This window comes from Camelus ferus, chromosome 15 (assembly GCF_009834535.1).
Source record: "Camelus ferus isolate YT-003-E chromosome 15, BCGSAC_Cfer_1.0, whole genome shotgun sequence".
Classification (NCBI taxonomy): domain Eukaryota; kingdom Metazoa; phylum Chordata; class Mammalia; order Artiodactyla; family Camelidae; genus Camelus; species Camelus ferus.
Window position 1 is genome coordinate 30,312,724 of NC_045710.1, and position 18,538 is coordinate 30,331,261.

The 18,538-nt window shown below is 36.9% G+C and overlaps 1 protein-coding gene across 11 annotated transcripts in view; it reads left to right on the forward strand.

The window, feature by feature from the left end:
• Positions 1-18,538, forward strand: part of MTA3 (metastasis associated 1 family member 3) — a 174,527-nt gene that overhangs the window by 116,511 nt on the left and 39,478 nt on the right. For 10 of the 11 annotated variants that reach the window (XR_001365227.2, XM_014554613.2, XM_014554614.2 and 7 more), the window contains exons 8-9: positions 578-677; positions 12,948-13,136. Coding sequence is in view for 10 of the 11 variants with exons in the window: in XM_014554613.2 (XP_014410099.1) it covers positions 578-677; positions 12,948-13,136 (289 nt within the window). In the remaining variant the exon portion in view is untranslated. The remainder of the gene's footprint in view (positions 1-577; positions 678-12,947; positions 13,137-18,538) is intronic. The other variant, XM_032497403.1, reaches the window with a different exon arrangement.

Genomic DNA, 18,538 nt, shown 5'->3' on the forward strand with positions numbered 1-18,538 from the left:
CTGATGATATCTCATCTCAAGGAAAAATGTTTCTAGAATGTCACAATTTGGGCTAGAAAAGTGGTCAGAACTTGCTGTGCAGTAATAGTCAAACTCTGCATCTAATTTACTTCTTACTTTTTGAGCACTTTTGGATACCAAATTGTTTACTCCATGGCATTTCATTATGGATCGTTCCATTCTTTATGCCACACAAGCCACTTTTTCTTAATTTAATTATAATGACCCATATGTATAGCATTGGCTTGTCAGTTCTTAAATCGTACAGAATATACTTTATCTATACAGCAATTAAAACAAATCAGTGAGGGCTATATGTAGCAAAGGGAGAAATCTCAAAAATAATGTTTAGTAAGGATTCATACAGTAGGATCACTGACAAAAATTTATAATGTGCAGCCAGTGTCTTCATTAATGGATATCAAATCTGATATTTGATTCTTACACATTTGAATGAACTTGTTTGACTTTTACAGTTTTTTATTTGCTACCTAAATGTGTGTGTGTGTGTGTGTGTTTAAGATTAAAAAAATAGCAGCACCTTACTCTTTCCTGTTTGCTTTTATGGTTTATCCAGTGCTGTTGGGACATTTGCTCGAGCCCTTGATTGCAGCAGTTCTGTAAGGCAGCCTAGTTTGCATATGAGTGCAGCTGCAGCTTCTCGAGACATCACTCTGGTAAGGTGCTTTTTGAAGTTTGGGGGTTATTATTTCCTCTGCTGTTCGTTTAATATAAAAACCAGTATGACAGTGCTGTAGATGTGAGAGCTTTCTGGCTCTTAGCCCTGCTAACTGTTGGGTTGATTTTGCTTGGCTGATTGGTTCACTGGGGTGTCTCATTCCTAAGTCACCTCTTGTGTTTGTGAGCTAGAACAAGTAAGAATAACTGTTCATGAAGTAGGTACAAAATGGTAAAAAAAAAAATATTTTGGGGAAAACAGTTCAACTTTCATCTGTTTCCACTTTTGTTCTCTTTTAGTGTATTAGATCTGTGTACTTAAATATTTGTAGATCATGCCCAGTGCTTTACAATTTTGTTAAGTGAAAGTGACCATCTCTTGAAACCATTGCTATAAGGAATTATTCTGTTGTCATTATTCACTATCAGTATTTAAAGTTTTGTGTTCATCACAAAGAGGTTCCGTTTTCTTAAAGTATTTCATTACATTATGATTGCTATCTTCTAAGACTATTTCCTTTTTCCCCTTGATGATCAAATGAGGCTTCCCACATTCAGTTTAATATACCACTGAAGCCTGCTATGGCCGGACATCAGGCTTGGCTCTTGCTTCTTTCACTGCACCCTCCAGCAAAGTAGACCAGGTTTTTGCCGATGGAAGTTCCTTACTGTACTCAATTGCCACTCCCTTTGAGAGAGGCATGGTAGGATGCTCATTTTACAGGTGAGAAAACTGAGGTTTGGCAAGGTTAAGTTGTTTGACTGATATTCTTTACATATAATAAAAGTTCCTGTTTTGTTTTCTGATGGAATGGAATACAATGATAGGCTTTATTACCTTCTCATTATATTCCAATTTGAAAAGCTTTCCACAAACTATTTATCATGATAATGGAAAAAGTATTACTGGAATACACACCAAATTTATTTCTTGTGATGCTTTCTTGTATTTTTATACAATTACAGATAATGATGAAAGCATTAACAGTCTATAGCCATTAGGGAACCCCTTTCTCTGTCCTTCCACAAAGACCAGAATGTTGTTTAGAAGCAACTTTTGTCCTCTCCATTGGTACATTGATATTTTGTATAAAAGTTTTGGGATTTCAAAATAGGTTTTTATTTTGGCTTTTGAGGACTTTTAGAGTCCCAAAGAAGCAAGAGTACATATGTCATGTTGTAACAGCCTTAAATCCTGTCAACAGATATTTATGTGAACCAGAACTATATGGAATCTAATCACTACCTGTATATTTTTTCCTGTTCAAAAGATTTTTCCCCCAATTCTTAAACTAATGTACACTTATTATGAAAAAATTGAAAAATAAAGTACAGCAGCAGCCAAAAAAAGTTTTGTTTTTATAACCCAGAGTGGCATATTCTAACCAGTTTGTTGTTTCCTTTCAGCCACTTTTTGTGCATTGTGAACAATAATACTAGCAAGTTACATAATAGTACAGAGGATAATGCAGTAAAACTCCACATCATGCCACCTGAAGCAAGTGTTAATATTTTTGTTCTTTGGGTTAAACAGATTCTCAACCATTATATTACTATTGAAGTCTCTAGTATTCTCCCCAGTCCTGTTCCCCATCCTTCGTCTGTACCTCTGACCCTGATCATCCCTGCCAACAGCAAGGGGCAGCCACTGGAACAAATCTGCTATGCAGCCAGTCTGTGTTTTTCTAGTTTTACTATGTATTTGTGTATCCAAAAACAACATAAACATTCTTTTACATGTGTTTAAGTTTACTCTGTAACATTTTGCTATTTGCTTATTAGTGAAATGTAGCTATGTTAATAAATAGTACCTAGTTCGCTGGTCACTTGTTTTAACTAGTTGGTAGTATTGTTATATTCTTTCATAGAATGCTATACCGCATTATTTGTGTATTTTACCAGTGAACATCTGGAGTGCTTTAAAAAATGTTTTTCTTTTGCTGTTACCCATAATGCTGCATTGAAAATTCTAACACATGTCCTTTGTGAGCATGTGTGCAAGCTTTCTAGGCTATAACTAGAATTGGAATAATTATTCATCGTGATTCGTATGGTAGTGCTCATTTTCAGTTTGACCACATGCAGCCAAATTATTCGGCACAGCATACTAGAAATTTATAATCCCACAAGCCATTAAGGACTGTTCACCTTTTTTCATTCATTTCCTTACATTGTCTTCAACACTTGTTATTTTCAGACCAAAATTGTTTTAGTAACCTGATGCCACCTCATTTTAATTTGTATTTTTAAGAATGGAGTAAGGTGGAGGTCTAATTTTGTTTTTGTCTGTAGGGAAAATTACCCGAACATCTTTTATTGAGTTTGTTGTTTCCTCGTGATTTTGTAATCTTCTGTTTTATTTCAAGGTGCTAGATATGCTTAGGATTCTTAATCTGTTCTCTTCTGTTTCATTGATTTAATTGTACCTGCAAAAGCACCACAGTATAATAAATTTTGATAGCTGGTAAGACAAATCCCATGTGAAATTTATTTTTAACATATAGTTATCATTTAAAACAGAGTTTTGTACTTTGCCTCCCCTCCACCCAATGTGTTCCCTAACAATATAATGTAAACACTTCCTCATATCATTTTAAGAATTGTGCAGGTTTTTTTTTTTTCCTCTAATGTTTTTTCCTCTAATGATCTTGCCTTGTGTAGATAGGCTGTTACTTATGTAGCCAATCTCTTGTGATTTAACACTGTTCTTAGGAGATAATGCTTCCCAGATTATAATGGGGCATGCTCTCCCTGTTGTAGTCCAGCAGATTTCCTCTACACTGAGGAGCAAGAGTGGAAAGCCTGTTCCTGAGATGGGATAGAGCTCTTGTGGCAGTTGGGGCTGATTTGCCCGAAGATGGGTCTGACAGGTGAAGCAGGTGTGTGGGCTCTTGATTCGCAGCTCCAGCGACTCTTTGCTTCCCACTGCTGGTGACTGGCGGAACAGCGGAAGAATTTCTTTTGGTAGAGGGCAGAGTTTCAAGAGTCATTTTTTTTTGTCAGTGCAGTTCATTTTAAAGGGGATACAATCTGTACATCTTAATTAGTTTAAATGTTATTGTGTGTGTGTGTCTTTTGTGATGCTTGCCTGTTATGCTCCTTCTAGGCAGGTACTTTCACACCCTCCAGTGTTTTCATCTCTTCTGTTTCAGTTCCTTTAGGATTTAGCAATTTGGAGGTCACTTTTAAACTACATTATTATCTTAAATTATTTATTATATTGTAATGTTTTTTAACAAAAGTATACTCAGAGGCTTAGGAAATTGTGTTTTGTCTTATTTGTACAGCTGATTTCAGAGACAGGATTTGGGTCTTGACTCCTACTGAGGCATTCTTTCTACCAGATTACCTCTTCTGTTTTGTTCTTGTTAGAATGGCTTGGGTTTAAACATCATTGTTGTCTGTCTTGGATCAGGCAGCACTGAAAAGTCTGTTCTTTTGTCTGCAACATTTACGTGCCTTGGTTTTCTGCACTAACTACTCTAGGTTCACCTTCACTTGTACTCTTTCTGTATGTTCCTATGTTGAGATTGTATTATTTTCAGTTATAAAAATGGATATCTTTTAGAAGTCTTGAAAGCAAGAAGTCATTGCCCTTTGTTATTTCAGATACCATGACCTGCAGCTTTCATCCTGTTTGCCAAGTGGTATCATGCCTTCTACTTTGGTGTTAAAATATAAGATCTTGAGGCATTTCTATAAAATGAATGGGAGTGGTCAAAATTAATAATATGTTGGTAATGCAAGTTTTGCAGATTGTTTTCCAAAAAGAACATATGAAAGACTGATAAATTGTTTTGTTCCATTAGATGAAAATGGATTCATCTTTGAGTTGAATTTGGAGAGTCAGTTTCTTACTTTTCTTTCAGTGTTTACAGGCCTTTATAGATCAGGTTAGTACCATTATCAGGTGACCAGACCATGGACCTGGAGACCACAGAGAGGGCAGGGTTGTGGAACTGCTGGGTAGCTCATTCATAGCTCATTCTAGGTGACTTCCTTTGTGGCTTTTCCTGCGAGGACCTCAGTCAGCCTTCAGCATTCCTAACCCAACACATCTGTTTGTCTAAGACAATTTATGCCACTTGTCAAATCCCCAGTAATATTTTGGGGGCAAATAATTAAGATGCATGCAGGATTACTAGATCCAACTTTCTCATTTTGAGATCTGATATATATACATGGCTGGGCCATGAATTTCAAACACGACTTGTCTAAGACATGTGATAAGATTTATAAGTGTTAAAAAGCATTGAAGCCATGGAGGCTTCATAGATGTCACCCTCATTTCATTAAAATGTAAAGTATGCTTAGTACAATGTGCGAAGAAAAAAGATCAGTTTACAATAGTCCCTATGGATACTCGCCCCCTCACTCCCCCAGCATTGTGTACACAAAATCCCCTGGAATAAAGTAAACCCTGGGGTGGTTAGTAAGTAGTAGTTGGTGGCCGGTCTAGCCTGTTCCTTCCTGTTTGTGCCTGTGCATTGTTAGGGAGCTGTTGCTGGAGCAGAGCCTCTGTCTTGGAGAAATGGTAGTTGCATAGCTACTGGATTTCTCTTTTGTCTGGACTCTGAGGACTAAAGCAAGTTGGAAGGTAGGATTCTTGCTTAAACTTTTTAAGTTTTTGCCTCCTTAGAAATCTTGTAGGATAGACTGTATTAGAGGTAATGGTTAAGTAACATATAAGACTAGAAACTTAGGTTTCCTGATACCAAGTCTGGTTCTGAGAAAGGTCAGGCTATGTTGATTTAGTAGGGAGGAAATTGCATGCTGGAGCCTCTCCAATTTCTATATCATGTCTGATCTTTTTGAAATGCAACTTTGATTTTGCTGTCTTCTATCTTAAATCCTTTTAATGGCTTTTAATTGCATTTAGGGTAAAACGGTTCCTAGCCCTTGGAAACCACCATTCTACTTTATGTCTCTATGAATTTGACTTCTCTGAGGGGTGTAGAGCTCACTGTGCCATTGGATGTCCAGGTTGGGTGGAAGACAACTGATTTATTGCTATGGCACAAGTCTTTTTGAGCTTCTATCGGTATTCCAAAAGAAACTGCTTTCAGCAGTTTATGTCCCTTCAGTTAAAGTAATGTTTACGAACACTAGGCTCTCCTGGATCTTGTGGCCCCACCCTCACTAGGAGAGAAAGCAGGCGGTGCCTCAGTGTCCTCTTCCAGCCTCCAGAAAACTTGTCTTTGAGTTACCATGTGGCATCAACTTGAGGATTAAACAAGGTAATACTTGTAGATCATTTAGAACAGAGTCGGGCACAATGTAAGAGCTCAATAAATATTGTTATTGTTTAGCTGATGATGCATCCCCCCAATCTTTATTGAGTCTTATACATTTTCTTACTTTTTTTTATAGTATTATTGATTGTTTAAAAAGGGGTTTTTATCTAGCCATATTTACTGTCATTGTAGTAGGTTATCAAGTTTGAATATGGTCATTAGGCTATGGTTAACCATATATTTTAATATAATTGTTACAAGGAAATCACTATATGATTTAAGGATCCCCTTAGAACAAGCTATAATTTTTAGGATAAAAATTTTCCCATTAAAAAATACTTAGAAAAATAAGTAACTTATTTTTCTGATAAGAGAAAGTTGATTTAACCAACAATAGTTTTTTTCTTTTAAAGATTACTTCTTATTTTTTTATTTTTACTTTTTTTTTTTTTTTTTTTTTGGTGGTGGGGAGGTAATTAGGTTTGTTTGTTTGTTTGTTTATTTTTGATGGAGGTACTGGGAATTGAACCCAGGACCCTGTGTATTAACCAGTGATAGTTTTAGTCTTCAGATACTATCTCTTTGTAAAAATGCTAGCTGTTGACCATGCATTTCATCCTTTTTGTGAGTCATGTTCACATCACACATTTCATTTAGGGCTTTGAGGGTACTGGGAATTGAGAATATTTCAGAAATCATAGTCATTACATCATTTAAAGAAATTGTACTCAACAGAATATATAAATCTTTTGATTAACATTTTAGGCATCAACTTACATCAGAAATCTGGTCTTCAAAATGAATATAAAAATTGATTATATGAGAATTCCTGTAGTTTTTTAAAGCACAGTTTGCTAAAACTTATGAGTATTATCCATGTTTCTAATGGACTACCACTGCAGTAAAAAAAAAAAAAAAAGTGAAACATGAAATGTCCCTTCCTTCTTCCTTAGACATGTTTCCTTTTTGCCTGTTGATCTACTGCAGAGAACTTTAAAATTATATTAAATAAACTTAGAGACATTACAAACTATCCTAAGGGAATTGTTCGTATGTATTAAGGTCTATTTGTCCATCTCTTTAATTTAAGCATAAATTTGTTTTTGTTTTTTGTTTCGGATATATGTCACCTTTTACTTTACGTTTTCTCCTATGCATTTGACACTAATGTAAGAAACATTAGAAAATAACTGTAGAATTAAACTATGGGGAAATACAATGAATATTCTTGTAACTTCTTTGTCTAGGATTAATGGTGAAGAGATTGGGATTTACAAGTTTGAGTTAAGGCTTGCAGTTAAAATTTTTTAAAATTTGTTATTTTTGTATTTAGAGATAATACAAAAATAAGACTTCCTGTATTCCCTTCACCGAGACTGCCCATTTACCACATTTCTTTTATCATTCTTTCCCTATGTACACATTATTATTATTCCTGAACAACTTGAGAGTAAGTTACAGAATGGACGTCCCTTTATTGCTAAGTATTTCCTAAAAGAACAAGGGTATTTTCTCACATAACCAGAGTACAATTGTCAGATTTAGGAAATGAATATTACTATAGTACTGTTATCTAATCTAGAGGCTTTAATCACATTTGCTAGGTGTCTCAGTAATATCCTTTATGATAAGAGAAAAACTTTTTTTTCTGATTTAAGATCTACGTTAGAATCACTGCTGCATTTAGTTGTCACATCTTTAATTTCCTTCAATCCTGAACAGTTCTTCATTCTTTCTGTCTCTTGTGACTGGCATTTTGAAGAGGATGGGCCATTTACTTTATAGAATGTCCCTCCATTTGGGTTGTGGTTGTTATTTTATTAATAATTAGAATAAGTTTTTACTCAAAAGTCCCTTTTGGTCAGTTATGTCTGAAGATTTTCCATTTTTCTTTTAGGTTTTCAAATTTATCAACATAATTTTTCATAGTATTTTTTAGAAAAATTTTCTGTACCTATGGTTATAAATAGCATTACATTCCTGTTATTGTTTATATGTGTCATTTCTCATTTTTTCTTGATAGTTTTGCCCGACATTTCTCTTTTATTGTCTAAAAAAATGAGATTTTAGTTGATTTTCTTTGGTGTATGTTTGCTTTCTTTTTAGTGTATCTTTGCTCTTCATTTTTTTCCTTCTACTTTTCTTGGCTTTACCCTGATATTCCTATCCCAGAGTTGTAAGACCAGTTTTTAGCCCATTATTTTCATTTATCTACTTTTCTGTTATTAGTATTTAAGATTATAAATGTTCCCTTATATCTTACGTATTTTGATATGTAGTAGTCATTATTATTTGATTCTAAATATTTCCTAATTTACTTTATAGTTTTGCATTTGATTTTGGGTTAATTTCCAAGGAAATGAGGTTCATAAATTTATCTTAATTGCTTTGTGAGTTGTGGTCAGAGAATATGTATGATGCCAGTTATTTTAACATGATGTGATTTCCTTCAGGGCCAGGAATATAATCCTCCCTAGGGTTTTGCTCCCCCGTCTTACCCACTTTTGCCTCAGCCTCGTACAAGGCACTCTCCGTTTGACCCGTTCTCTCTCGTAGCAGTCTAGAAAATACCCTCACGGTCAGCGTGGAAGCTCACCTCTCTTGCTTCCTCTTCCTCAGTTATCTTGCAGTGCAGCTTGTTCACTGGTGTCTTCACACAGTTGTACATATATTTGGCTTGTGTCTAGAATCACGGCCGGGGGCGAGGGCAAGGGCCCACAGTTATGCTCATGGTAAGTTTGTAATGACATTTAGGGCCATGTGGTTACTGTTGTCTGCCGCCCCTGTAGTTTTCTTATGATAATAATGGAAAGGAATGAGTACACGTAAGAACATGGCTCTGGTTGTCTTGTAGATTGATTTCCATGAATGACAACTAAGTCTTAACAGATTTGATTATGAATGAGGCATTTTGTTTTGAGTACTATGCATTGAAGCAAAAACTTACAATGGGTGGCATACTTGTCACATATAAAATTTTTTGCCATGATCATGGTTTGAGGTTTATTCATAAGAATTTATATTTCTGTTTGAAAATAAAAACATGCTCATTAATTTAAAAATAGATTTGATGTTCTGAATGCTGTAATTTGTTCTGGACTTACATATGTAAAGTTTTTGTAAAATCCTAACTTGAGCAAATCCGTAGTTAGTATTGAATATATATATGGGTATCAGCAGTTGCCAAAATAATGCTACATGTTACAAGTTGGGTTCTTGGGAAACAGGTTTTGAGATGGAGATTAGCATCCTGGAAATTTATTAAGGAGTACCCTTTGGATCAATACCTGTGGAAGAGAAAGGAAGGAGGCAGGACTGAACAGAGGGAGAAGGTGGGCTGTGACACAGTGTGAATGAAGACCTCAGCCTTTACACTCCTGCGTCATTGGATGCAGGCTGCCCCAGGAAGAGGACAGACCTTGGGTGATGAATCTTTCTTAAATTGAGATCACTCCAAGACAACAGCTGAAGGCTGTCATCTCATAGCACTTCTAGCACTGGTGAAAAAGTTCTTAATTCTTAAAGGGGAAAACACAGTATCTATTACACTGCCCAGAATTTCACTGGCTTATAACAACAAGCATTCATTTCTTGCGCATTCCTCTACAGATTGTCCAGGATTCTGCTGAACTACTCTGGGCTGGTTTAGGTGTGAAGCTGTAGATTGGGTCCAGATCTGGTCCATGTATGTCTCATCCTCTATTGATTAAAGCCACTAGCACAAGTCCAAATGCATAAACTCATGTCAAGGCTCTGTTATGTCACACATCTTAGCATCCAGTTGGCCACACAAATCAAGTGGCCAGACCCAATCTCAAGGGAATGGAAGAATACTCTCCTATGGAGGTTCAGGGGAGGGAGTGAATATTTACTGAACAATAGACCAATCTACAATAGTGTGATTCTGCTTAATGAACAAAAGATGAGAGTTCCACTGCCAAGATTTCATTGTCAGTCTTTTTCCTAAAATACTTCTGTTTGTCATCTCCATCTGTTTTAAATGAGATGAAATGTGACAACACCTTCACCACTATTTGGCAGAGAGAACAGCTTGTGCTGAGTTCTTATAATTTTTAAAATTTAGATTTGAGTGGATCTTGTCATGTATATCTGTATCTCTACTGAAAAGATGGTCTCTTTGCAAAGCGTTTATCTGAAGGGAGGACTTTCAGTTTTTAAGTTCTTTATCTTTTTTTTTTAGTTGAGGTATATATATATAATAAAGTGTGTTAAGTTCAGTTAGGTCATAGCTTATAAATTTTTATATACGTATGCATCCATATAACCACCACCCAGATCTAGATGAAGAGCAAATTTCCCTTATGCGCCTTTCCAGTCAGTGATTCCCCCCTCTCATGTAGTCATTATTCTGTTTCTCTCATCATCAGTTAATTTAGTTACTTTTCTCAAAATTCTTATAAATGGAATTAGAGTATGTTCTCTTGTATGTCTTACTCTTCAAGTTTTTATCTTAGTTGATAGACAATAAGCCAATTATGTCAAACTTCTATGTCTTTTCTTCACTTTTTTTTATGAATCTTTACTGTAGTGTCTCTTCTGTTTTAGGAACTATATTCTGTGTATTATTTACTTAGCTTTTCAGGGTAGAATTAGACTAAACAAAAGTCCATTCAGAAGAAGCTTTTATGTCTGTCAGAAAGATGGAGTTAATATCAATTCCTGGCAAATAATAAAGTAGTCCTCTGGTTTCCTTTGTAAAGTTGGTCATTGATTTTAACAGAATTATCCTTAGGCATCCCACAGTACCTATGTCTAATGGGATGTTTATTTTTCTACGCATCCTGATCATTACCACACTCCGGGCTGTGGTGTAAATGTGGGTTTTGGAGGTTTCATAGCTGGCAGTCAGCTGTAAATTCGACCATTCTTTCCATTTGATTTGTGACACAACACAGGAACTTGTCTTCGAAAAGCAAATCCTTACTTCAGTGTTTCGTAACATGAACACTCTACAGAACAGAACTTTTAAAACAACCTGATACTTTGAGGCTTTATTAGATAGTAGCCCATCATCGTTTTAAAAGTGCCTATAAAAAGGCATCTTCATTCATCTAATACGAGCAAAAGACCGAAAATCCATTCACACTTTGAGTGTTTAGTATAATATCAGCTGAGATAAATGCATTTAATTCTGTGACTTTTGTTTTCAGAGCCACCTGTTCATTACAGAAATTTCTTGTACCTCCTGAGGAATCTCAGCAGCACAGTTACTTTGTATAGTTACTGATTTTGAATGCCATTTTTTAGTTAACTCCTGTAAATTTAGGAGTTTTAAAAATAATTGTTATGGAAATATATTATTAATTGAAGTGATCCCTAAGTCCCTGTGCTAAGTAGTTCATAGTTCTAGCATATGCTTTCATAGATCAGTTATCTAGAAACAGTAGTTTCAGGGATGGTGACAGAATGTATAATAGTGTGTATACAGTTAAACTGCTGAATCTGTTAAGTGAGAGGTTAGCTAGAAAAGTAGAGTTTAGTGGATTCTGAAGTTTGCAGAGTGCAAGTGAGGAATAAAGGTCAATTCTAACATTTTTGTAACCTCTGCTGCAGAAGGGTGAGAAAAAATTCACTTGAAAGTTGCACTTACTATTCCATGATTGTGACACATAACAGTGAAAGACTGCACATGGTCAGTGTGGTCTTAGCTGTGATTATAACTAGGAGATTGATAATGAATCCCTACTTACTTTTGTTTTGTGGAATCCAATGACTTATTTTAAGTGAGATGTCAACCTTTGTTAAAGCAGTTGGTTACTGTTCCTAAACATGTCCTAAATCCTGCCTTTGGCTTTGTCAGCAAATTCATATTCTACACCCTTAATCAGCGTCTTAATGTATCACAGTGTAAATAACATATTTTTTAATGTGTACTTTAGCTAATATTTTTTTTCTCTGTAATAGATGTTAGTTGACATTTGAGCTTATTTTATGTTTTTGTACCAGGTTCGCTGTCCCCTACCAAATATTTTAGGGATCACTTATAAGCTAAATTTTTAAGAAATGTCACATAGATATGACGCTAAATTTATGAAATTTAAAAATTATCAGAAGATACTTGTGTAAAAGGTGTAAGACTTGACTTTCATATACTAGAAAGTTTAAACAGAACAACTCACTTATCAAGGATTTGATCACCAAACAGATCTGTGCCACACCAATATGTTTATCCAGACACTAACAGAGTGACTGTTCTGTTTTGCAGTTTTCCTGCTGTACATACAAATATGTCTGCATGTTATGAATGGAACTTTTTACAGTAAGCTAGACCCAGGGTACTGTCAAAAAGAGGCAGTTATATTATCCTACTCCATCTTTCCTCCTTTCCAATTTCTCTTCAAATCACTCTCCTGTGAAATATATATGAAACCCACACCAGCCTAGCTAGCTGTTCCAAGCAAGCCTGGTCGTCTATTCTTGGTCTTAGAGGATCTCAATCAAGTTACTCTTTTTACAAGCATGTGTAATTTTGTTTGTTTTATTTTGTTTAACATGGCTGTGTAATTTTGACTCACCATCATTCTCCTTTTAATTGTTTTCTATCGATCTCTTATTCTTAGTGTATTGTTCTCGTAACCTGAGAATATCTTTTCTTACTCTGTGGTACGTACTCTGTCTACAGATTTTTCCCTTGTCAAGGAAGGCTGTGCCAGCCTTGTACAATAACTGAAGTGACTTTGGCACTTTTAAACAAGAAGATGGTGAAATTTACTGGGTTCTCATTTTAATACCTGGAGTTCCTAGATCTTCGTGATTAGGTTGCTGTAACTAATGAATGCATTTTTTAAAAATACACACCTTAAAAGGTAGAAATGAACATTTTCTTAAAAGCAATACATGATATTTTAAATAAGTAATCTGTTTAACTTTTTCCTAATTTTGTTACTTAAAAAATAAATACTAAGTATATTGCTGTTAATTAAGTGTATCATGCATTTTACTATTTCTGTTCTTAAATAATCTAGCAAGGTGGCATTTCTGGCTGATCTTTTCCATTTTGTTTGTTTTCTTTAGTTTCATGCTATGGATACGTTGTATAGGCACAGCTATGATTTGAGCAGCGCAATTAGTGTCTTAGTACCACTTGGGGGACCTGTTTTATGCAGAGATGAAATGGAAGAATGGTCGGCCTCTGAAGCTAGTTTATTTGAAGAGGCACTGGAAAAATATGGCAAAGATTTCAATGACATACGCCAAGACTTTGTGAGTAGAAAATTTTGAATTAAATAAAATGGGATGGGAATATTTTCTGTTTTAAAAATTTGTAAACCTTAAACTATTCATCTACCAAGCCTGTGACTTAGTAATTTTTATCTGCTCAACATAGAATGAAGGCCAGTCTTGTGGAGGGAGGAATTATCATTTGTCCTGAGAAGTAATTGTGAGTAAGACCCAGGGTCAGGAGGCCCTGAGTTCTTGCTGTAAACTTTGGCAGTATGAATTCATCCTCTTCACCTCTCTCTGAGTTCCAAGTTTAAAATATGCACAGCTTTTCTAACCATTTGCACTAAATATTTCTTACCTCTGCTTTTTAAGCTTGTTGCTCTCCTTTAGACCCTTCAGTATTTTTCTAGTTGTCTTACTAATCATTGAGCCTGAATTTGATACAGACCTCTAACATAGAAACCACCTGTACCAAGCAGAGTAGGAGAATTTGCTTTATGGGTTTTGGATCTCTGACTCCTCTTAATGATATGCAGTATCTTACTTGCATTTTAAATACCAGGTAATCTTGTCTACTTTTATGTACTTCCTTTGTCTTTGTATTTATGGAATTGAATTCAATTAAGCTCCCAATCTCTTTGAAATGGGGAAATTTCTATTGGAGAAGTTCATAAATAGCTTTCAATAGCAGTCATTCCTTTTTTTAAAATTATGAAAATACTTTTTAAATATGAAGTATTTAATGTTAAGCTAATCTCCTGCCTTTTATGTTGCTGCACCTTCTTTGAATTATTTCTGAAGGGAAATTGTTACTTACCGATACAGGTTGATAAATTAAGTCTCAAACATGATAATTAAAGCTGTTAATGTTACTAGCATTTGTTCTGGCAAAACTTCACTCGTTACCCAGATTGTTATATGTCATGGTTTCAGTTTATAGGATGTGCAGCTGAGAATTTAAAATGCATTGGTGGCATTTAGCTTCAGATGGTCAGAATAAGACACCAGTGCAATGTTATTAATATAATATAGTTACACCACTAAATAGAAACTGCAGAAACAAAACGCTGAAGTGAAACTGCTTTTCCCTGCACTGTCAGACATGCTTATTTTATGTCCTAGTAATCATTCTGAACTCAGTTCAATTCACCAGTTGTTTACTGAGCATCTGCAACATACCAGGCCCTCAGGTACGCACTAGACATGCAACAGAAGCTGAATGTGATCCTTATTCAAGAAATGGTTTCATAGTCAAGATCAAGAGAGAGAAAGATATGTCCTCAAGTGAAATATAATGTAATCATTTCTTTTGGTAGGAAGAACAAATATTATGGGAGTAGTGGGAAGGGAACTATTAGTTTTGGCTGTCAACTCAGGAGTGGATTCATGGAGTTAACTGGCATTTCAGCTGGACTTCTGGGGGTAAAGGGAGAAAATAGCAGATTGACATCTATACACTAGCTGTGAAACTTGTAGACAGCACTCCTGGGCACTTAATACAGGACTAGGAAGTAACTCTGAAAGTAGCTTGGTGCAGTGTTCTTGGACATAGAGGTGGGCATTGATAGGAGGTAAATAACTGTGTGAAAATTAATATAGCAGCAATAATGCCTTCATGACCTAACAGAATTCTTGTAAATTTGTGGCATGATGTATATTAGTTTTTCTGAAGTGGTTAGAATGCTTGTCAGTGAGCTAATCCACATTAGATTTGTTGTATTTTGGGGGCTGGAATTGGCCACCAGTGTCAAAAACCTTAAAGAAGGTAGAACATCAGGAGGCTGGCTGTTCAAAGAGTTTGTGTTTTGTGTAGTTTGTGGTGTTTTTAAACTTATTATCTCTCCCCTCCACCACCCCGTACTTGTAAAGTAATACTAAAATCTACAGACCATGTATGACAAGCCTACGGCTAACACCATACTCACTGATGAAAAGCAGGTATATGAAAAAGTGTTCAGCATCACTAGTCATCAGGGAAATACAAATCAAAACCACAATGTGATATTGCCTCATACCTGTTAGGGTGACTATTATTTTAAAATAGAGAGCGAGATAACATGTTGGTGAGGATATAGAGAAGAATTGTCATTAATTCTTCTTTAAATGTTTGGTGAAGCCATCTAGTCCTGAGCTTTTCTTGGTTGGAAGGTTTTTGATTCAGTCTCCTGACTAGTTATAGGTCATTCACATTTTCTGTTTCTTCATGATTCAGGTTGTATGTTTCTAGGAATTTATCCATTTTTTCCCTAGATTATCCAATTTGTTTATGTGTAATTGTTCATAACAGTCTTTTATGATCCTTTATATTTCTGTGGTCTCATTTGTAACATCTCCTCTTTCACTTCTCATTCTATTTTGGTCTTCTCTCTTCTTAGTTTAGCTAATGGTTTGTCAATTTTGTTTCTCTTTTCAAAAAATCAACTCTTAGTTCGTAGATCTTCTCTATTGGTTTTCTCATTTCTACTTCTTTATTTCTTCTTTGATCTTTATTGTTTCCTTCCTTCTGCTAATTGGAATCACTCTTTTCATTTTTCCCTCCTCTGGGTAATTTCTAATGACCTGTCTTTGAGTTCACAGATATTTCTGCTTGATCAAGTCTGTTGTTGATGTCCTGTATTGTATTTTTCATTAGATTCATTATATCCTTCAGCTTTAGAGTTTGGGTTTTTTAAAAATGATTTCTCTGTCTGTTGAATTTGTTTTTATGTTGTTTTTCTGATTTTGTTGACTTCTCTATCCATATTTTCTTGTAGCTCACTCAGCTTCCTTAAAATAATTCTTCTGAATTCTTTGTGAGGCAAATCCTAGATCTCTATTTCTTTAGGATCAGTTCCTGGAAAGTTACTGTGTTCCTGTGAGGGTGTCATGTTTTCTTAATTTTTCATGTTTCTCATAGCCTTTTGTTAGTTCTGTGCATTTGACTGAGCAGTCACCTGCAGGTAGGCGCAAGGGTACCCGGTGAGTGAGGTGTGATGATGGTTCTAGCCCCTAGGGAGGCCCATTGGCATAGCGCACGTTCAGCCTTATCAGCTGAGGTCAGTGTTGGTAAAGATTGCAGGGGTCCTCAGCAACCAAGGGTGTGGGAGTCTACAGTAGCACTGAGGGCTGTTGGGGTCTTCAGTGGCAAAGGTTGCTGGAGACCTCCTGAATTCCCACAAGGTATGTCCTGGGCAAAAGGATCCCTCTTGGTGCTGGATGTGGCTTTGGAGTGCCCTCACGGTAGCAAGTAGTGCCTGAGATGTGAACATGCTCAGATGTGTCCCAGAGCCAGGAGTGGAATATGTGTGCTCACAGGCCTGGGGCTTAGTTTGCTAGCTAGCCCACAGTGTCAGTGGCTCTGGTTCCTGTGATGTGAGCACATGTGCAGCTCTGGGGTCTGGAGTGTGCATGGAGTGGGAGCTGAGGGCTGGCAGCCCTGTCCTGGGATGCGGACACAGCAGCATCTCCCTCTCCAGGAGGCCAGCAGCAGCAGTGGCTCTGAATTACCTCAGGGGCAGAAGCTGCCAGTTCCCTCTGCAGAGCAGGCTGCTGAGATCCACGCCACAGAGTCCCCTGCTGTGAGAATTCTGTAAATATGATAGCATATTTTTCTCACATTCGTATTTTATGCTTATTATCACTATTTAAATTCTCCATCTATTTTGCCTTTTCAACTAGAGCCTTTGTTATATTATATTAATATAACATTGCGTTAATATAGTCTGTACTTGGCCGGATTTGGATTTCCTTGTTGTTCTGGTTACCTTCAGTACACCACTGTGTTGGAAGGCCTACTATTTCATGTACTCCTACATCTTTGAACCTCACAGGGCCCCAGAAGCTTAACTGAGTTTCTCCATTCTTGCCAGATATGCCCCTCACCCAGCAGAAAACCCACCCGACCTGGTTACTTCATCTAGCACCCTACCCAGTCTTCAACCTAATGAGTTTCACTACCCTGCCAGCACACAGAGTTATTGAAACAAGCCAATCACATCCTGCTATGGGGACTTTCTTCCAGAACGAGGGCACAGCTCTCCTCGTTACACAAAGCCTCACTTCCACTGCCCCTGCCGGCTCACTTTTCTCAAGTGCAATTCCCGTGCAACCTTACATGGTGTGCAGTGTCCTCTTCTCCTGGACTTCAAGTATATGTGACTAATAAGCTGCTGTCAGCCTCATCTGTTTTGTCTCCAGTGTCATATGTTGTATGTCTAGCCATCCTGCACTGTTTTGAAGGGCGGGTCCTTCCCTCACTGAAGGGGTGAACAGACTTCTAAGTCTTATGCTTAACGTGGGACTCGGATAGCAGAAGGGTTTTTCAGTGTTCCCCTACCATCCTCAGCAGGCCTTGCACTACAGAGCCTCTCCCCACATTTTTGCCCTTACCCTAGTGGTAGAATGGTGTTGCAGGTTCATGGTGAGGGCACAGGGGGTTTCTTAGTTGTGCTGTTTTAGCCCAGTCTTGGGCAGGCTTTGTGTGCCTGAGTCTCAGTGCTGGAGCTCCCACAGCATTTCTGCTCTTCCTCCAGCTCTCTTGTGGCAGCCAGTCTCTACCTTGTGTAGCCTTTTATTAGCAGGGGTTCTTGGATGTGAGCTAATTTCCAGTCCCCCTCCATTGACCACTGCACTTTGCCTGGGACTTGGGGTGAGATGGTTTCTAGTCCCTCTCAGATGGCAGACACTTTTGCTTCGTATGAAAGGAGGATGTAAGAGAAGGATCTGGGAAGCAAGGGGTTTTCGGCCTGGTCCCCCTGTGGTAGCTGATCACCATTGTGCACACCCACATCACCACCAGTGGGCACTTTCTTAGTTCTCTTGCCCTGTCCAAGTTCTTCCTGCTGGACACCTGATGGAGGAAAGGGAGTGTGGCAGTTTCCTTGTGCACTGCTTTATGTAGCTTCATCTGACAGAGTATAATAAGTTTTGTTTTCATTCCTTCAGAGTATTTTTTTCATTTTTCCCTATGATTTCTTTTTTGACCCACGGATTATTTAGAAATAAGTTTCCCATATTTGTGGGTTTCCCCCATATATTTTTCTGTTACGACTTCCAGGTTAATTCTGCTGTATTCAGAAAACGTAACCCCAAAGCCACAAATTTTACATTTTAGAGATTTGATTGACTTTGACCCAGTATACGGTTTATTATGGTGAATGCACCATGTGTTCTTGAAAGAACAGATATTTTGCTGTTAGGTAGAATGTCCTGTAAATGCTCCTTAGGTCAAGTTTACCCATAGTGTTCAAGTATTCTGGAGCGAGCCTTACTGATTTTTCTGGCCACTTGTTCTATTACTTGTTAAAAGAGTGATGTAATAGAAGTCTCTACCTATAATTGTGGATTTTTCTTTTTTTCTTTTCAATTGTATTAGGTTTTTGCTTTAAATATGTTGAATCTCTGTTATTAGTTACATACACATTTAAGATTGTTAACGTTTCGTATGAATTGACCCTTTTTTC